Source organism: Lissotriton helveticus, chromosome 6 (genome assembly GCF_964261635.1).
Source record: "Lissotriton helveticus chromosome 6, aLisHel1.1, whole genome shotgun sequence".
Classification (NCBI taxonomy): Eukaryota; Metazoa; Chordata; class Amphibia; order Caudata; family Salamandridae; genus Lissotriton; species Lissotriton helveticus.
Window position 1 is genome coordinate 383,383,483 of NC_136067.1, and position 16,090 is coordinate 383,399,572.

The 16,090-nt window shown below is 47.5% G+C and overlaps 1 protein-coding gene across 1 annotated transcript in view; it reads right to left on the minus strand.

Annotated features, from left to right (window-relative positions):
* The window catches only part of CPSF3 (cleavage and polyadenylation specific factor 3), a 244,970-nt gene that overhangs the window by 207,245 nt on the left and 21,635 nt on the right, over nt 1-16,090 (minus strand). Inside the window, exons 2-4 of the mRNA XM_078647825.1 lie at nt 13,595-13,658; nt 1,577-1,674; nt 709-837 (exon numbers count right to left, since the gene is read on the minus strand). Coding sequence (XP_078503951.1) covers nt 709-837; nt 1,577-1,674; nt 13,595-13,658 — 291 coding nt within the window. The remainder of the gene's footprint in view (nt 1-708; nt 838-1,576; nt 1,675-13,594; nt 13,659-16,090) is intronic.

The window sequence follows — 16,090 nt, forward strand, 5'->3', positions numbered from 1 at the left end:
TCTTCAATTTACTTTTAAAACTTAACAGTGGGTTTCCTTTTTCAGTTTGGTTGGCAGTAAGTTCCATAACTTGGAACTCCCACTTTTTATAATTTTATTCCTAACAGACAACTTTCCTTTTTTGCCCACTTAGATCACATTGACCATATAAAACAGATCTTTTGTTTTAAGCCATGCTGAAGTTGTGGAACACGTGCATTTAGGAGCCATGGTTGACAATTTAAATTTGACATAGAAAAAAAACAGCTTGAGTGGAAGGGAACACGTGTTCACATACAGCAATACTGACCAACTTTCTAGAAGCAACATTCTTCATCATCTAGTCTATACATATATATCTTGAAAATACTCACACAACTTTAGGCAATAATCAAATCTAGCTCCTATAATTGTTCTTGCCGCACTCTTTTTCAGACAACGTATGTTGGCGCAATCGTACATTGGAGCACAGAAAGAGGACTCATTTGTATTTGACAAGATAAACATATGCATGTAGCCTTAAATAAGTGGTTTCTGAAGCTGTATTGTGCAACGTTCCCTTGACTGTCTGGAAGCTGATGTTCTTCTGCTCTGGTTTAATCAGAGAAGGGAAAAGGCATAATAGTTGGCTCAAAGACTTTAAAAAAAATGTTTTATTGATATTATTCACATCGGTCAGGAGATTTGAATCACCCAGTGGACGTAAACTGAAAGCAGGCTGTAACTCACCTGACTTTGACATAATCTGAAAGAAGCCACCTATAAATAGCTTTCGTAGCATGAGTCATAAATGTCCTCCCTTTAAAACTGGTTTTCTGGAGAAACCATGGTAGTGCACCACAGTGGTCCAAATGGAAGCTGGAAGAAAAGTAGCCAGTTAATATAATACCAGGGTTGCAAATATAACAAGAACAAATTAGGGTTGTCCCCTTCTTATAGCTATAGTGATCAGTTTGATGTGTTGAAGCCCCCACTGAAAAAGCAGTCAAAGTGTTCACCAAAAAGTCAAAAATGAGATATCTAGGTACATTTTATTCTACATAAATACATCAGGGTGTTCCTCCTGAAACACTCAACAAACATGCACCTGCACTGTGGACAGAATCGCAGGTTAAAGACCCAGTTTTCATAACAAACTTGTAAGGAAGATTGCTACCTCACACATACTGCAGGCACTTAAATGGGCCTAGACGTAACCAGGGGTTGTACATGATCAATTGGATGATGAGTTTGGACAAACAACCAAATGACTAAAGATGTACTAATGGGTGGGAATCGGAGTTCTGCATTTCTTATAAAACATTTGGTAACAATCTGCATAGTTAAAAGTTGCAGGACACGATAAAAAAGTCTGAGATAGCAAAAGCTACCCGATGGCTGTGTTTGACAGATCAACTGGAGATGGAAATGCAACCCATCTTTATTGTTCAGAAACACAAAGGGGATCTTTCACTTAGCTAAGTCTACAAACCTCACCAACTTTCTTACCTTTACCCTAAAAACCATTAGTAATAAGGCATGGAAAATATGTTCGTTAACTACCAAAAAACATGTTACAGAGCAACTACTGTTAGTGTGTGAAACCACATTAACTTACTGGCTAATCAGAAGCAGATCAATCTCCGCAGGATCTATCAAGTCAATATATGGGAGTGCGTCCATTCCTTCCAGCCCTGGGTGGATCCCACAATCCAACTGAAAAATAAACAAACAAATTGAAAGGTAGACTTTGGATACAGTTTTAATAAAGACATCAATAAATTCTCCATCTCTTGGTGAAACGAAACGTTATCATACAGCATCTCACTAAATTCTGCTCAAGACTTCTCTCTACCGAGAACACCTCATCATAGCAGCATTATGATATTTTATGAACATTATCTTATCTGCACTCTGTGTCGTCTGGAGTGCTACTGTGTGGTATGGTTTTGAAGCCTGGCAAGTTACTGAATCAGTGCAGGGTTAGGCTAAAGAGTTTGGATTCATGAAAGGGTGATGTTGTAGTCCAATTTCAGGCTATTTGGAAACTATCAATTAACTGTCCAAGGTATCTGCAAAAGACAAGGTGCATAGCACTGCCAAAAATCCTTAAAGATATCCTCCACTAAACCTGTGCAGGTTAGGTAGCTATTAGTCTACTGGAACTAGGTGCACTCACACTTGAGCTGTAAACCTTCTAAATCAGACCTCTCCTCAAACAGAAATACCTCGACCCAACAAACTAAAGGACCACATCAAATGGGCTACTCTTAGGAAATAGAGTTTACTCATCTCTCCAACTTTACAGAACATTATGGCTTAATGTCAGACCAAAAGTGCAGCTTCAGACAAGGGAGAGGCCCAGATCAACCATAATATCCATCCAGGATGATCAAAAACTTCCAGTGGACAACAGAGTATCTGATTTGGTAGTTCGATTATTTATCAGCTGCATTGGACAATGTCCACAACCACATGCTACTACAAAGTCTAGGAATCAGAAAATGCTCTAAAATGGATTGAATTTTATCTCGGACTAAGCATAGCATACATGCCACCATTCAAATCACCTTCTCACCCACAACACTTTAGAGTTACTCACTGGTTCATCTTATCTCCTCTATTATTCAACATCTACATACCCAACTTAACCAAATCTGATTAAATCATGCAACCTCACCTTGTACAGCTATGCAGAGGACACCCAAATCATATTAAAAATGGATAGCCCTGGGGGGCGTGGCCAAGATGGCGTCGGAGTAGGACGCTTCTTCAGGTCTCTCCGGCGCCGATCCGAAAAAGCTACTAACAGCGCGGTCCTGGTGTAGCTGCCCGGGTCCAGAGGGGTGGCGGAAGGGCCCCCAACGCAGCGGAGTGCAGCGGTGCCGTCTGAGGAGCGGAGTGACCCTTGAACGTCCGCAGGGATACCTCGCCTCTGGGGCCTGTGAAGCACCGGCCTCGCGTAGTCGGGGAGCCGACGTGGTGACTTGCTGCGCTCGCGGCACTTGGGGAAGTGCCGCCTGTGTTTATTCAGCGCCTGCCGGAGGTGGGGGCAGGGGTCCTGCCGGCAGGGACACGAGCCTGGGCTTCAGAGCCCTGTTGCGGAGGACGGCGGGGACAGCAAGAAGGTGGAGGTGACTCCGGCGGCCGGACAGTAGAGGTGCGGTGAGCACGCCACGGAGCGTCCAGAACCGGCAGACTACCGGCGGGCTGCGCAGACCAGGGCCACTGGAGGAGCGTGGTTTCACGCGGGGCCCAGTGCTGATGTGAACAGGCGGTGCAGGGTCGAAGTAAGGGCCCGGCTGCGGTGCCGACCCGAGCGAGGGCTGTCGGCAGGGTGAGTGCCTCTCCAGGAGGGGGCGTGAGCGGCCGTGATACCTGGGGCAGCGGGACCTGGAGCTCTCTACAACTGCTGCGACACTGCTTTGGCTTATAGGCGGGGGCTGGCTGGACGATTGCAGTTGCCACGTGGTGCCAGGGCGACCTGCGTCGTGATCCACGGCCTCGAGTGAGCAGTGCAGACCCGTTTGGATCACAGACCCCGTTAGGGGACCGGATTGCTGGGGCCGGACTGCTGCACCCTTGCCCCCTGGGTCCGCATCTCATCTGCATCTGACGCAGTTCCAGTTCAGCTACTTCCCGGAGGCCACGGCGTGGACAGCGCTACCCTTGGAGTGGACTGTGACTGCCTTGCCCTGGAGAGCCCTGCCTCTTGCTCGCACCTGGTTGGTGGTAGGGACCCCTGACCCCCAGCATATGGCTCGCCTGCTTCAGATCTGCCTTCCGGTGATCCCTGGATAGTGAGGGGGTTCCATTTGAGCTGCCTGGTAAGAAGCGTTGCGATCCTCGGGCTCCACGAGCTCCCATAGCGCCTGTTTCCTGTCTGACTGGGGGGGTCTGTTCCCCCGGTCTGCGTGTCACCAGCCAAGATGTCCACCGTGTCACGCAAGGGGGGTCGACAGGGTAAGGATGGAGCTTCCAAGTCCTCTCAGCAGCCGGCGTCCCCGGGGGCCAGTGGCTCGCAGAAGGTGTCGGATGACGAGGCGCCTGCTACTAAGGCCTTCATGTCTGAACTATTTGCATCCATTAAGGAGGATATTTCTGAGCTCAAGGCTCAGTTGGCCTCTGACCTGAGGGAAGTGCGCAGAGACGTGGACGGCATTGGCGAGAGAGTGGCGACCCTGGATGACCATGATTTGAGCATGGCTAACGATGTGCACTTGCTGCAACAAGATATCATCCGCCTCACCGAACAGAATCTGGACCTACAGTTGCACACGGAGGACCTGGAAAACCGTTCCAGGAGGAACAACATCCGCATTCGGGCGGTGCCGTGGGATGGTGAGGCGGGAGACCTGCGTGGTTACGTCCGGGACTTGTTTTTACAGATCTTGGACGAGGAGGAGGTGAGGGAAATCGAGATGGATAGAGTACACAGAGTGGGTCTGCCTAGGCGAGGAAGGGGTCCCCCTCCTGACATCCTCGTCTGTGTTCGTGATTTCCAAATCAAGGAACGCATTCTTCGCAAAGCCAGGGCCATCACGTCACTGCAATTCAGGGGCCATGCCCCTCAGCTGTTCCAGGACTTGGCAGCCTCCACGCTGCGGAAGAGAAGGGAGTTTCGCCCGGTGACTACCTTCTTGAGAGAACGTAACATCTCCTACTCATGGGGCCACCCCTTCAGGATCATCTTCCGATGGCAGAATCGGCTGGCACAGATTAATTCTCTTCAAGCAGCAAAGGACCTCTTGGGTCTACAGGATGTCCCTTCTTCACAGGAGGCGAATGCTTCGCCATCTAGGAGACGCCACCGCTCGTCCTCATGGCATAGGGTTGGGGCTTCCCCAGACCGGCGGCGGCCGGATCGTGCCTCTGGTTTGCAGGAAAGGGCCGAAGCAGTGGCTTCGGTGGCCTCAGCCACTCTGGCGGATACGCAAGAAAGCTCTGGAGCGGCATGACCACCACGGATTTGATCTGACCAGGATCGGCGCTGGGGGGGCTTCGTTGCCTTGGTCTGGGTATGGATGTACTTTTTGGGAAGACACCTCAGACCATGGCCGCGGGGGTTGACCAACTGGCACCCCTGCTCCACTTCCAGTTAGGAAGGCCCCTCACGAACTTTGGACTACTGGACCTGATGAGTATTCTCTTTATCCTTTATGATTTCCACTTCTTTTGTTTGTTGTTTCTTTCTCTACGGGTAGGGTTGGGTGTTGGGGAGTTTGGGGGCTCGGGGTTGGGGGGGCGCTGTGACTTGTGCTATGCTTGGATTGCTTATCTACTGGGGTGGGGTGGGGATGGGGGTTGTTGGGGACGGTGGGGAGGGACCCGTGACGGAGGGCCGAAGGGGATGTTTGTTGTGTGTCTGCTGCTAAGTACGTACTTTACTGCTGGCACCTTAGTGCCACGTACGTTTTGGAAGCTACTGGTTGTCTGCTGCCTGATGGCGGGGCTGAATGCGGGGTGGGTGGCACTTGGCATGCTGAGAGCGATTTTTGGGTTTTCTTTCCGCTATGCCACTTAGTGTAGGGACGTGGAATGTTAAGGGCTTGAATTCGCCACAGAAGCGGCAGAGAGTACTGAAGTATGTGATGGATCATCAACTTGATGTGGTTGGATTGCAAGAAACCCACTTGGCACGAAAGGATGAGGCGAGGCTTCGCCATAGGGCATACCCCATTGTTTACAGGTCCTCTGCTGTTACGAAGCATCGGGGGGTGGCGCTTCTGTTCAGGGCTACGTTGCATTTTCAGCCGGTGGAGGTCCGCCATGACAAGGAGGGTCGATGGCTGATGGTTAAGGGGCACATTCAGGGCAGGTTGTGTACGTTTGTGGTAGTATATTTGCCCAATGCGGGTCAGAACAAGTATTTGCAAGAATTGCTGGAGAAGATTGGGGACTTTGCGGAGGGGCTCTTGCTCCTGTTGGGAGATTTTAACTTGGTGTGGGACAGGGACTTGGACAGCTCGGGGGGGCGCAGGGCGGACACAGGGGTCTTTTCGGATTCCACGCAGCAAGGGGTGGGGGAGTTGGGTCTAGTAGACGGATGGCGAATTTTCCACCCTGCCATGAAAGACTACACATTCTTTTCACATGTGCACCACTCCTACTCTCGCTTGGATCACATTTTTCTTAGCCAGTCCCTCAGAGGGAACATTTTAGATGCCGCCATTCTTCCGATTTCGGTATCGGACCACAGTCTCTTGGTGCTCACTCTCCGTTGGGCGCCACCCGACACCGCGAGCCGGAAGTGGTACTTCCCGGCGTCAGTGGTCAGGGATGAGGTTTCCAATCAAGCCTTACGCCTGGCCATCCGTGAATTTTTCGAGTGCAATCCACCGTCGGATACTTCTCTGACGACTACATGGGACGCCTTTAAGGCGACGATCAGAGGGACGTGCTTGGGCCTCAACTCGCAACTTAACACCCTGCGTAGAAAGGAGCGGGACGCACTGGAAGCCGAGGTGCTTGAACTCGAGAGGGCTCATAAGCTCAATCCCTCGAGGGTGACCCTGCGTCCGCTTACGGCGGTTAGGGGCAAATTGAAGGCACACTATGCAAATAGAGCCGAGCTTACTCTCTTGCGATTGGGGCGACATTCATACTCTAGTGGCAATAAGATTGGCAGACACTTGGCCCGGCAATTGCGGGACAAGAGGGAACGTGAATACATAGGAGGGATCAGAGACCCCGCAGGAGTTCTCCATCATCGAGACGGGGCGAAGGCGGACATATTTGGCCGCTTTTATGCCGATTTGTATACGGGCGAGGAGTTGGATGCGACGGCGCAGCGGGAGTTCCTGCAGCGCTTACCGCTCCCACAGGTCTCCAAGGCGTGGAACGATCTGTTAGAGGCTCCGATCTCGAGGGAGGAAGTCCTCTCCGCCATTAAAAACTTGAAATTACATAAAGCCCCCGGCCCGGATGGGTACACTGCTGTCTTCTATAAAACCTACGCAACTGAGGTGTGCGACTTTCTAGTTGCCCTCTTTAATGACATGGCTACGTCCGGAGTGAATACCGGGACTCTGGCGGAAGCGGTGATTACGGTCCTGCCGAAACCGGGGAAGGATCCTGAGCTCTGTCCCTCCTTCCGCCCCATAGCCTTGCTTAATATTGACGCGAAGCTGTATTCGGCGATACTAGCGAGCCGCCTCCAGGACTTGTTACCGGCGATTGTTCATCCGGATCAATCCGGTTTTATCAAAGGCCGCCAAACGCACGACAATACGCGCAGGGTGATTCATCTCATTGAGAAGGCGAACAGGTTCCACATTCCGGCGGTATTGGTAGGCCTAGATGCGGAGAAGGCCTTCGACCGCGTGGACTGGAGCTTTCTATTTCACACATTGCAGGCGTTTGGGTTCTCCGACCGGTTTATCACCATGGTGAGGGCTAATTTCTGTAGCCCGCGCTCGAGGGTGGCGGTGAACGGCCACCTATCGGCCTTCTTCCAGCACTCGCGAGGTACCAGACAAGGATGCCCCCTCTCTCCCTTATTGTTTGCGCTTAGCATTGAACCCTTGGCGATGGCGGTCCGGGAGCATGAGGGGGTGAAGGGCATTCCATTCACAGGGGAGCAGCACAAAATCTCTCTCTTTGCGGATGATGTTCTGCTATCAGTGGCTGACCCCGCTAACTCTCTCCCATGCGTGCGAGATCTTTTGCTGGAATTCGAGGGAGTGGCTGGCTTCAAGGTAAACTACGGCAAGTCTTATGTCCTGAATTTAACCTTATCACAAGCCGACGTTGCTCGGGTAGGCACTTCGACGCCGCTACCCTGGGCTTCGGGCTCGATACTTTACTTAGGAGTCCACCTCACTCCCACGGTGGGTGGCTTATTTGCAGCCAACTTCCCGCCCTTGGTGGCTAAGACGCGGGCCGAACTGGAGAAGTGGAAGCCCAAATTCCTGTCATGGTTGGGTAGGGTGCATGCCATTAAAATGGTCCTTCTCCCTAAATACTTGTATCTCTTTCAGGCCCTACCGATTCCACTGAGCACTTCATCTTTTGGACAGCTCAGAACATTGATCTTAAAATTTGTCTGGCAGGGAGGTCGGGCGCGGCTTTCGTTTGCACTCTTGCGACGGTTGCGGGCTGACGGAGGGGTCGGCCTCCCGGACCTACACCTCTATTATAAAGCTGCCCAACTAAGAGTCATGGTGGAATGGTCACAGCAATTTTCCGACAAACATTGGTTGCATATGGACCGGAGCGTGACTGGCCGGTCCATATGGGATTTGGCCTGGAAGCCCAAGCGTGACCGACCGTTGAACGCGTACATTAGTACGCCCACAGGGACTACACTGAAAGTGTGGGACACCCTGGAGGGGGATGAGCGATGGACGACCTTCCCGTCTCCATTCACTCCATTGCATTTCAATCCGGCGTTCCAGCCGGCACTCGCCGAGGGTCCCTTTGATACTTGGAGGGAGGGAGGATGCCGCGCATTGCTCCATCTGTTCCATGGCTCTGATCCCCTGACTTTTGAGAATTGCATGCGGGACTACCATGTGCAGCCAACTGAAAAATACAGGCATATGCAACTGCTCCACTGGGCCACGTCACCAGGAGTTCGGGAGGCTGCCACGAGGCCTCTCTCCGAATTTGAGGCCTTTCTGCTGAAAACATCTGCCATGAAGGGGGCCATCTCCTTTCTATACCAACTGTTGCTTCGTTCTGCCCTTTCTCCTAGACCGCGCTACATGGAACAGTGGGAGGAGATGGTGGGGAGGGACATCGCCGATGGAGAATGGTCGGCGTTGTGGAGGGACATGACGCAATTTAACCACTCAATTCTACTGAGGGAGGCTCATTTGAAGACTCTCACACAATGGTACATGGTCCCCGCCCGACTTCACCGTATTTACCCGGTAGTTTCGGATAGATGTTGGAGGGGCTGTGGCCTGCTGGGGGACTTCCGCCACATCTGGTGGGATTGCCCGGTCATCAAACCCTTCTGGGACGAGATTCTATCCCATATTAAAGATATTTTGCAGTATCCCATTGATAACTCTTTGGCATCCGTGGTCCTGGGCCTGCGGGATCCTGGCCTTGAGCGCCAGACGCGCGCGGACAAGAAGATTCTATGGCTCTGCCTCGGCGCTGCCAAGCTCACGCTGGCGGCCGCATGGAAGCGGAAAGAGGCACCGGCGATCTCACTTTGGCACGCTAGGCTGTGGAGGCTTCTGAGTCTTGAGAGAATGGCGGACATCTTCCTAGGCAACTACAAAAACTTTAAGCACACATGGGGCCCCCTGGTGTCCTTTCTCTCTACTGGTTTACCCTCGGCAGTTTGCCCGGCATCGCTGAGGACCCTACATCTGTTTCAGTTCTAAGTGTGTGTGATGGATGAGTGAGGAATGGATGAGGCGCCGTCACGGGAGGGGGGGGGGTTGGGGTGGGGGAAGTTAAGTTTGTGTTCCGCTATTGGGGCATATGTGCCGCTGGGACGAGGCTTAGTTTGATGGCTTTGTGACTCTGAACTTCTACCGGCTGGACTAGACGTATTCCCCAACTGGGGTTACATTCGAGACTACATCTTTTCTGCGGACGTTGGAGCCTGGCATCTACTCGCTTCTCGTGCACTGCATTATTGCCTCGTCTTGCATTATTGCTTTCCCACTGTGTGGGACCATCTATGCACCCGATGCGGTAACTTTTGTTTACTGTTTTATCTCTGTGTTTTGCAAAATAAAAAATTTTACAAAAAAAAAAAATGGATAGCCCTGAAGGCATATACAAATTCACAACTTGATAACTGCCTCCATGCCATAAACACATGATATGAATAATCATCTAAAGGCTGAAAACCACCGAGACATATTAGGACCTGCAGACAATAGCAAAAGTACTGTCATATGGCTTAAGGAACTTGAAGCCCTTCCCCCAAAAAACACACACAAAAAAAAATCCTAGGGGTAACTATGGTCTCAGACCTATCCTTGATGCAGTGTGTGAACATTTTCACAAAGACTGCCTTCTACACAATGGAGACACTACATTTCATCTTCCCATACCTTGCATACCAGCATAAACAACGAGCCACTCTCACGCTTGTAATCTCCAAACATGACTTTGCCAAAAACCTATACTTTGGTGCACCAGCATACGCAAAACACAATTTACCTAAAATACTGCAGCAAAGCTTCTTCTCCACCTTCACCCAAGAGAAGGCATTACTCAAGTCCTGCAGTCAATCTACTGGCTACCTATAGCTAACAGGGCAATGTTCAAGGCACTTTGCATTGTCCACAGAGCCTCCCAAGAAAAAGGATTGCCATACCTACAAGTTAAACTCGAGCAACGCAAATCAAAAAAGAACACTGTTCTCCAGACTTGCACCACATATCCATCATACCACCGTCCCATAAGAGATCCGTAGGACGCACTGCTTCCCCACTACAAGCCACGAAGCTCCTCTGGAACGCACTACCAGCCAACATAAGAGGCACCCAGGAGCATATACACTTTGGAAGGCAGTTGAAAGCATGGCTATTTTCTAATGACTGCATCGCCCACATCCCGGCAACAGAATCCAGAAAACAGTCGCACCCTCAAGTGCAATTCTAAGTTTACAACCCACAAATTGGAAACAACTCAATCAGCAAACTGTTTTTGGCATGGAAGCAGGCTAAGAAGGGCTGACCTATGGCATTATACTGCTATGTACATGCACATATAACAGTTATGGCCCACAGTAATACCAAGATCCTAACATGTAATGGTCAGCAGCAAACTGTAACGTATACCTCTTAAATTCACACAATGCCATCTGCTATGTGGATTTTCCATCACCAGCACTGTACAGCCAAAAAAGACTAACATCGCCAAATAAACAGGCATGGAATAATTAAAGAGATCGGTCACACATTGCTGGACAATTCAGAGGGCTGTAATGTAGTCCACCACTGGATGTCCCAAAAATATATATATATATATACACAATCGGACTGCTTCTTTACAGCTCAAAGACTCAGATACGAGATGGAAAAAAAATGCCCATGGCCAACTATACACAAAATCTCAGATTGGAAAACCCATTGCAATAACCATTCAAGCAAACTTTATGATCTGAAATAACATAAAAAGGACCTGCAAAGCTGTTACAAAATACCAGCATAATGAAAACTATAAAGCCATATAACTGTGCGTCAGTCTCTCACACTTGATAATGTCAAATAAAACTTTATTCGGCCAATAATGATCATAAAAGCACAATTGCACACCAAGAGTAAAATATTAAAAATGTATACAATACTTGATAAAACGGCGAAACCGATTATTCATCTACAAATTTCCATGTGTAAATGACAAAGCCCATGTATATTAATTTTAATAAAAATATAAAAAAAACTTCTACAGGCCCAATGCTGCAGACCCTGATTGTTTGGTCGGCCCTCTGGGGCCGCCCAAACAGTCATGCGCACTCTCCCTTTTCTCCATGTAGTCTGCATGTAGCCTACATGGAAAAAATGGATTCACCATAGACGCCTGTGTGTTCGGCATCCCATTTTACTCAACAAGAAGCTATAGGGGTTCTGTATGGATCAGGTCAGATCCCCTCTCAACAATTTAAATCACAATATGACCTTACCCTACTTGAAGAACAGATTCACTTGGATTTCATGCGTATCTTTAGCTCCCACAAATTTTGTGCGCTAGCGTTGGCAGTTATTCATATACTGTCTCCCGCCATGAATCCCTGTTCTATTTGTTATTCTGTTCCCTCCATGTGCAACCCAGCTTGTAGTGCAACACAAATTCTAATAAATGAAAAAAAAATGTGTGAAAAAGTATGGAGTGCCTCACGGAAGTAACACCATGGGAGTCCACTGGTAGGTTCTCACCAGTGGGCTAAGGTTCTCCTCATTAGCACAGCCATACCAAAACAAAGTATAGTGAAAAAGTAATAAAACCAGTGGTGGATTTACTGGTAATGTGAGCGCTGAGGTGTGTCTCCCTAGTGCTTGTAAAGTCTGACACCAAATAAGGTGGAACCTAAGACTTTAGGACCACGTTATTTATAATTAAAAACGAGCTAAACCTAGGAAGCAAAAAAAAAAAAAACTTCTATAGGTCAAAACTACTACGCCTTCTTAGACCTGGATAAAGTACATTCTGTTACAGTACCAAGACATGATTAAAAACAATGCCCACTACAATATAACAATTCTAGGGACATATCAATGAGTGATCACATTTTTTGCCTTCGCCGTAGGGCTCCTGTTTAGAAACTCACAACCTCGAAACATATCAAAGGTGAGGATAAAATTTGCAGATATATCACACTTTATCATCCATCACCCTGCTATGCGCTGAATCCAATAACACAACCGCACCTCGGTGGTCATCATTCAGGACATGAAAACACTTCTCACATAGAATCAAAACAAAAACATCCTTCCACCAACACACACTACACAGGGTAGTCATGTAAGCCAGCTCTTAAGTGCCTTACAAAGGGTTATTAAGCGTTATATAAATGCTGCAATACAATACATAGATGTATGAACATGTCAAGTCTGCCCCATCAGCAAATCATTGCTTGCATATTTGCTCGATATTTATACTGTACTTCACAGCTTGAGGTAGGGGGGTCAAAGTGTGTCAGTTACGCATAGTAGATATTACTCAATAAAACTGGTACTCTTTATTAACTGGGAATGACCGAAAGACCAATTAAACTGTAGAAGGGATCAAACTCTAATTTCGGGTAACGGTATTAGTGTTCCCTCATCCTTGCTTCATACACTTGAACTAACCACCAAGCCTTTAGATGACAGGCTGGTCTACATTTAGTGGAAAACAGATTGTCTGCTGCCTACTTAAAAAGGAAAAGGCACTTCCAATTTAGATTGATTATTTAAGCAGATTTAAAATCTAGAGAACATGGCCCAGGGGCATTAGGATAATTTATAACAAGAAACAAAGTAGTATCGATACAAGAACAGAACACGATAAACTAAATCATAGTTAAAAACAAATGTAAACGAAGCGCCAGAATGTGGATGGGAGTATAAGTCAAGGAAAATGAAGATAACTAGGGGAAAGCACAGATGGCACTTTGATGAAGGAACCTACAAGGGGAAGGAATGGTAACTATGGAAAGGAAAGGAAGCACCTTTAAATAAGTACTAGAAAAGAACGTTAGGATCCTGCTTTAATATAGCCAGGGGTTTGGTTGTATCTAAGGTTGGTGGGACTGAGCTCCAAATTTAGGTCACAATGTGAGAAAGTCATCTTGCGTTTCCTGAATGTAAGAGATTTTTGGGGAAAGCATTCCCATGCTGCCAAGACAGCACTGGCAAGCTGACCGGATAGGTTTGTTAGTCAGGTATTAAGAAGTTACTGTGTGAATAACCATGAGCATAATAAATGTGGTCTTAAAAATTGATTGAGCTTCAAAGCGTAGACATTGAAGCCTAAGTAAGATCAGAGCTATACCAGTGACAAAAAGAACTGCTGCATGCAGCATTGATAACTAGGTGTACCGTGTCCCATTCACTGAAACACCTTGAACCCTAGTTCAAACAGAACCTTTCAAATACTTCTTCTATGGAAGTTTGAGCTAACTTAAAAAAAATATTTTGCAGCATTAACATTTCGTTCAGACATTTCATCACTTGTAACTTACCATTATTTTTCTTCCCTTGAATTCCAGGATGATACATGATCTTCCCACTTCTTGCCCTGCTCCACTGAGGAAAAAATCATCATAATTTAATGTACGAAAGGTTATGGAATCAAATAAAGCTAAATTTACCACACAGTACATTGTTGGCAGCTGTGCAGTGAAGGTTACAATGCAGATTTAATCTTAAATTACTTTTCCAACTACCCAAGCATCAATGGCATTGGTTTGCAATTGCCAATGTCATTCTTTCTGTAGAAAACCGTTGCTCACAATGGCATAACGTGAAACTGGGAACAGTCTAGGCAGTGACCCCGCATAATTGATTTACAGTTGCAAGACAAGGTAGTGCAGTTTCAGTGACATGGAGAAGATGAGAATGCAGATAGCAAAAACTAGCTATAGAGGGAGGAGGGTATCCCATTGTTTAAAGTAGCATTCCTCTGCTGGCACAGTCTCCACTCTAGGCTCCGGTGGCTGTTGGACTGCGGAAGTATCAAGGACCCAGGTCCTTGGTCAGAGAAATACTAATTCACACCCAACTAGTATCAACATTTTTTGAGTCTGAATGGTGAAGGACATGGTCTCATAAACCAAAGAATGATATTTAATAAATCACATGTGTACGTGTAATTATTCCAATTGACAGACAGATGTAATTACTCAGTAGTAAATTGGCAGTCCTGCTTAAAACTGCTATCACATTAAAGGTGTAGAAGAGCTGCTGAGAAGTGCTGGTACAGTCCTTTCTAAAAATACAACAAACCTCATCAGAAGACTAGGTGATTAAATGTATGGTAGCCTTGATGATTGGCGGTGGCACTAATGCACTGGTGTCTAGATGGGTTTCTGACTTTAGAGCTAAGCGAGCCAATTAATGCTCAAGCCTGGCTCAAAGAAATGCAAGGCTCTAGCTCAGCTGAGGGCCCTCTGTTGGTTGCGTTGAGCTCACAATTAGCAAGCTTGGTCCCTCCCTGACCGAGCAAATTTCATCTAAACTCTTTTCTTCATTCTAGCTTACAGGCTATATCTGAACACTAGCTCTTCCCTGGCTGTCCATAGTGCACTGCCCCCACTCTTGTAGACAACATAGTGTACTGTGTCTTCTTATGTTAACAAGATTTATAAAGAGCATGGTAGCACCAACAGTGGGGCTTTACCTTGCGGTACACCATTAATTTAGGGTACCACACAACGAAAATTAAACAGAGGGAAAAAGCACTTGCAAGAACCAGAGAAAAAAAACCTAGGTTGCAAATAGCCACGTTTTGAGCAGTTTCCTAAAAATAAGATGGTTCTGTATTTCTTTTAGGTATGTTGGCAAGCTATTCCAAAGGGCCGGGTCGGGCCAAAGAGGAGCAGCCTCCAGATCTTGTTCTTTTAAACTGTGTAGTAAAAGCCGGGTTTAAGACAACCTCAAGATGGGTAAGATAGGTTGCATAAGTACAGAGAGAATGGGGCTCCTAATGTATATATGATCTTGTGTGCTGTACTTAAACTTTAAACTGTATGTCTTTTTCAATGGGCAACCAATCCAGAGATGGAACAAAATTTAGGGAGAGAAAACAGTAATCTAGCAGCAGCATTTTGGAAAGATTTTAGGATCTTAATAATGGCTCTCTTGGTGCCTAGATACAGAATGTTACAATAGTCCAGGCACGATAGTATTTGAGACTGAATTATCAACTGCCGAATTTGAGGTTGGAAGAAACCAATAATTGATTTAAGTCCTCTTAGAAGGCCAAAGCAAGTACCAGCAAGTGTTCTATCTAGGGTCTTGAAAGAGAGTGTATCGTCCATCCAAAAGTCCCAATTTTTATTTTTTTGATAATCAACTTTATTGATTTTTAAGATAAAACAGCACTAAACATTTGGTGTTTACTACAGGCATTGACCACCATCACCATATATGGTTACATTCCAAGCATTAAATAGAAGCGCCATCTTAACTCGCTGGCATTACACCAGCAGCTAGGGGGGGGGGGGGGGGGGAAGGGGTTTGCGCCCTTAGTCCAGCAGGTTCAGCCATTTGCCCCAAAATCTGTTGTATTTGGCGGGGCACCCTCGGCCTCGAACAAAAGGTTTTTCCTGTGCGGTGCACCAGTTCACAAGCTGGCCCCATTTTGCTACTGTTGGGGATTTGGCTTGTGCCCAGGAGGCCGCAATGACTCCTTTGGCCACCGCTGTCCTAAGTAATGCTTTGTCTGTTCGCGAGCCATCCAAGCTGTCCATCACCCCCAGGATAAGACGTACGGGATCATGGGGAACCAGCCAGCCCAAGACCTGTGTGAGTTCTGCTTCGATCTCCGACCAGTATGGGGCAAGGCTAGGGCAAGTCCAAATCATACGATAGAAGTCTGCTGGTGCACGGCCACAGCATGTGCAGTTTGGGGAGAGACGGAGCTCCGCCCTGTGGAGGGGAGTTGGAGTGATATACGCTGAGTGGAGATAGTATAGTTGAATAAGACTGAGTCTGGCAGAGGTTGTGATGGTCTTAGG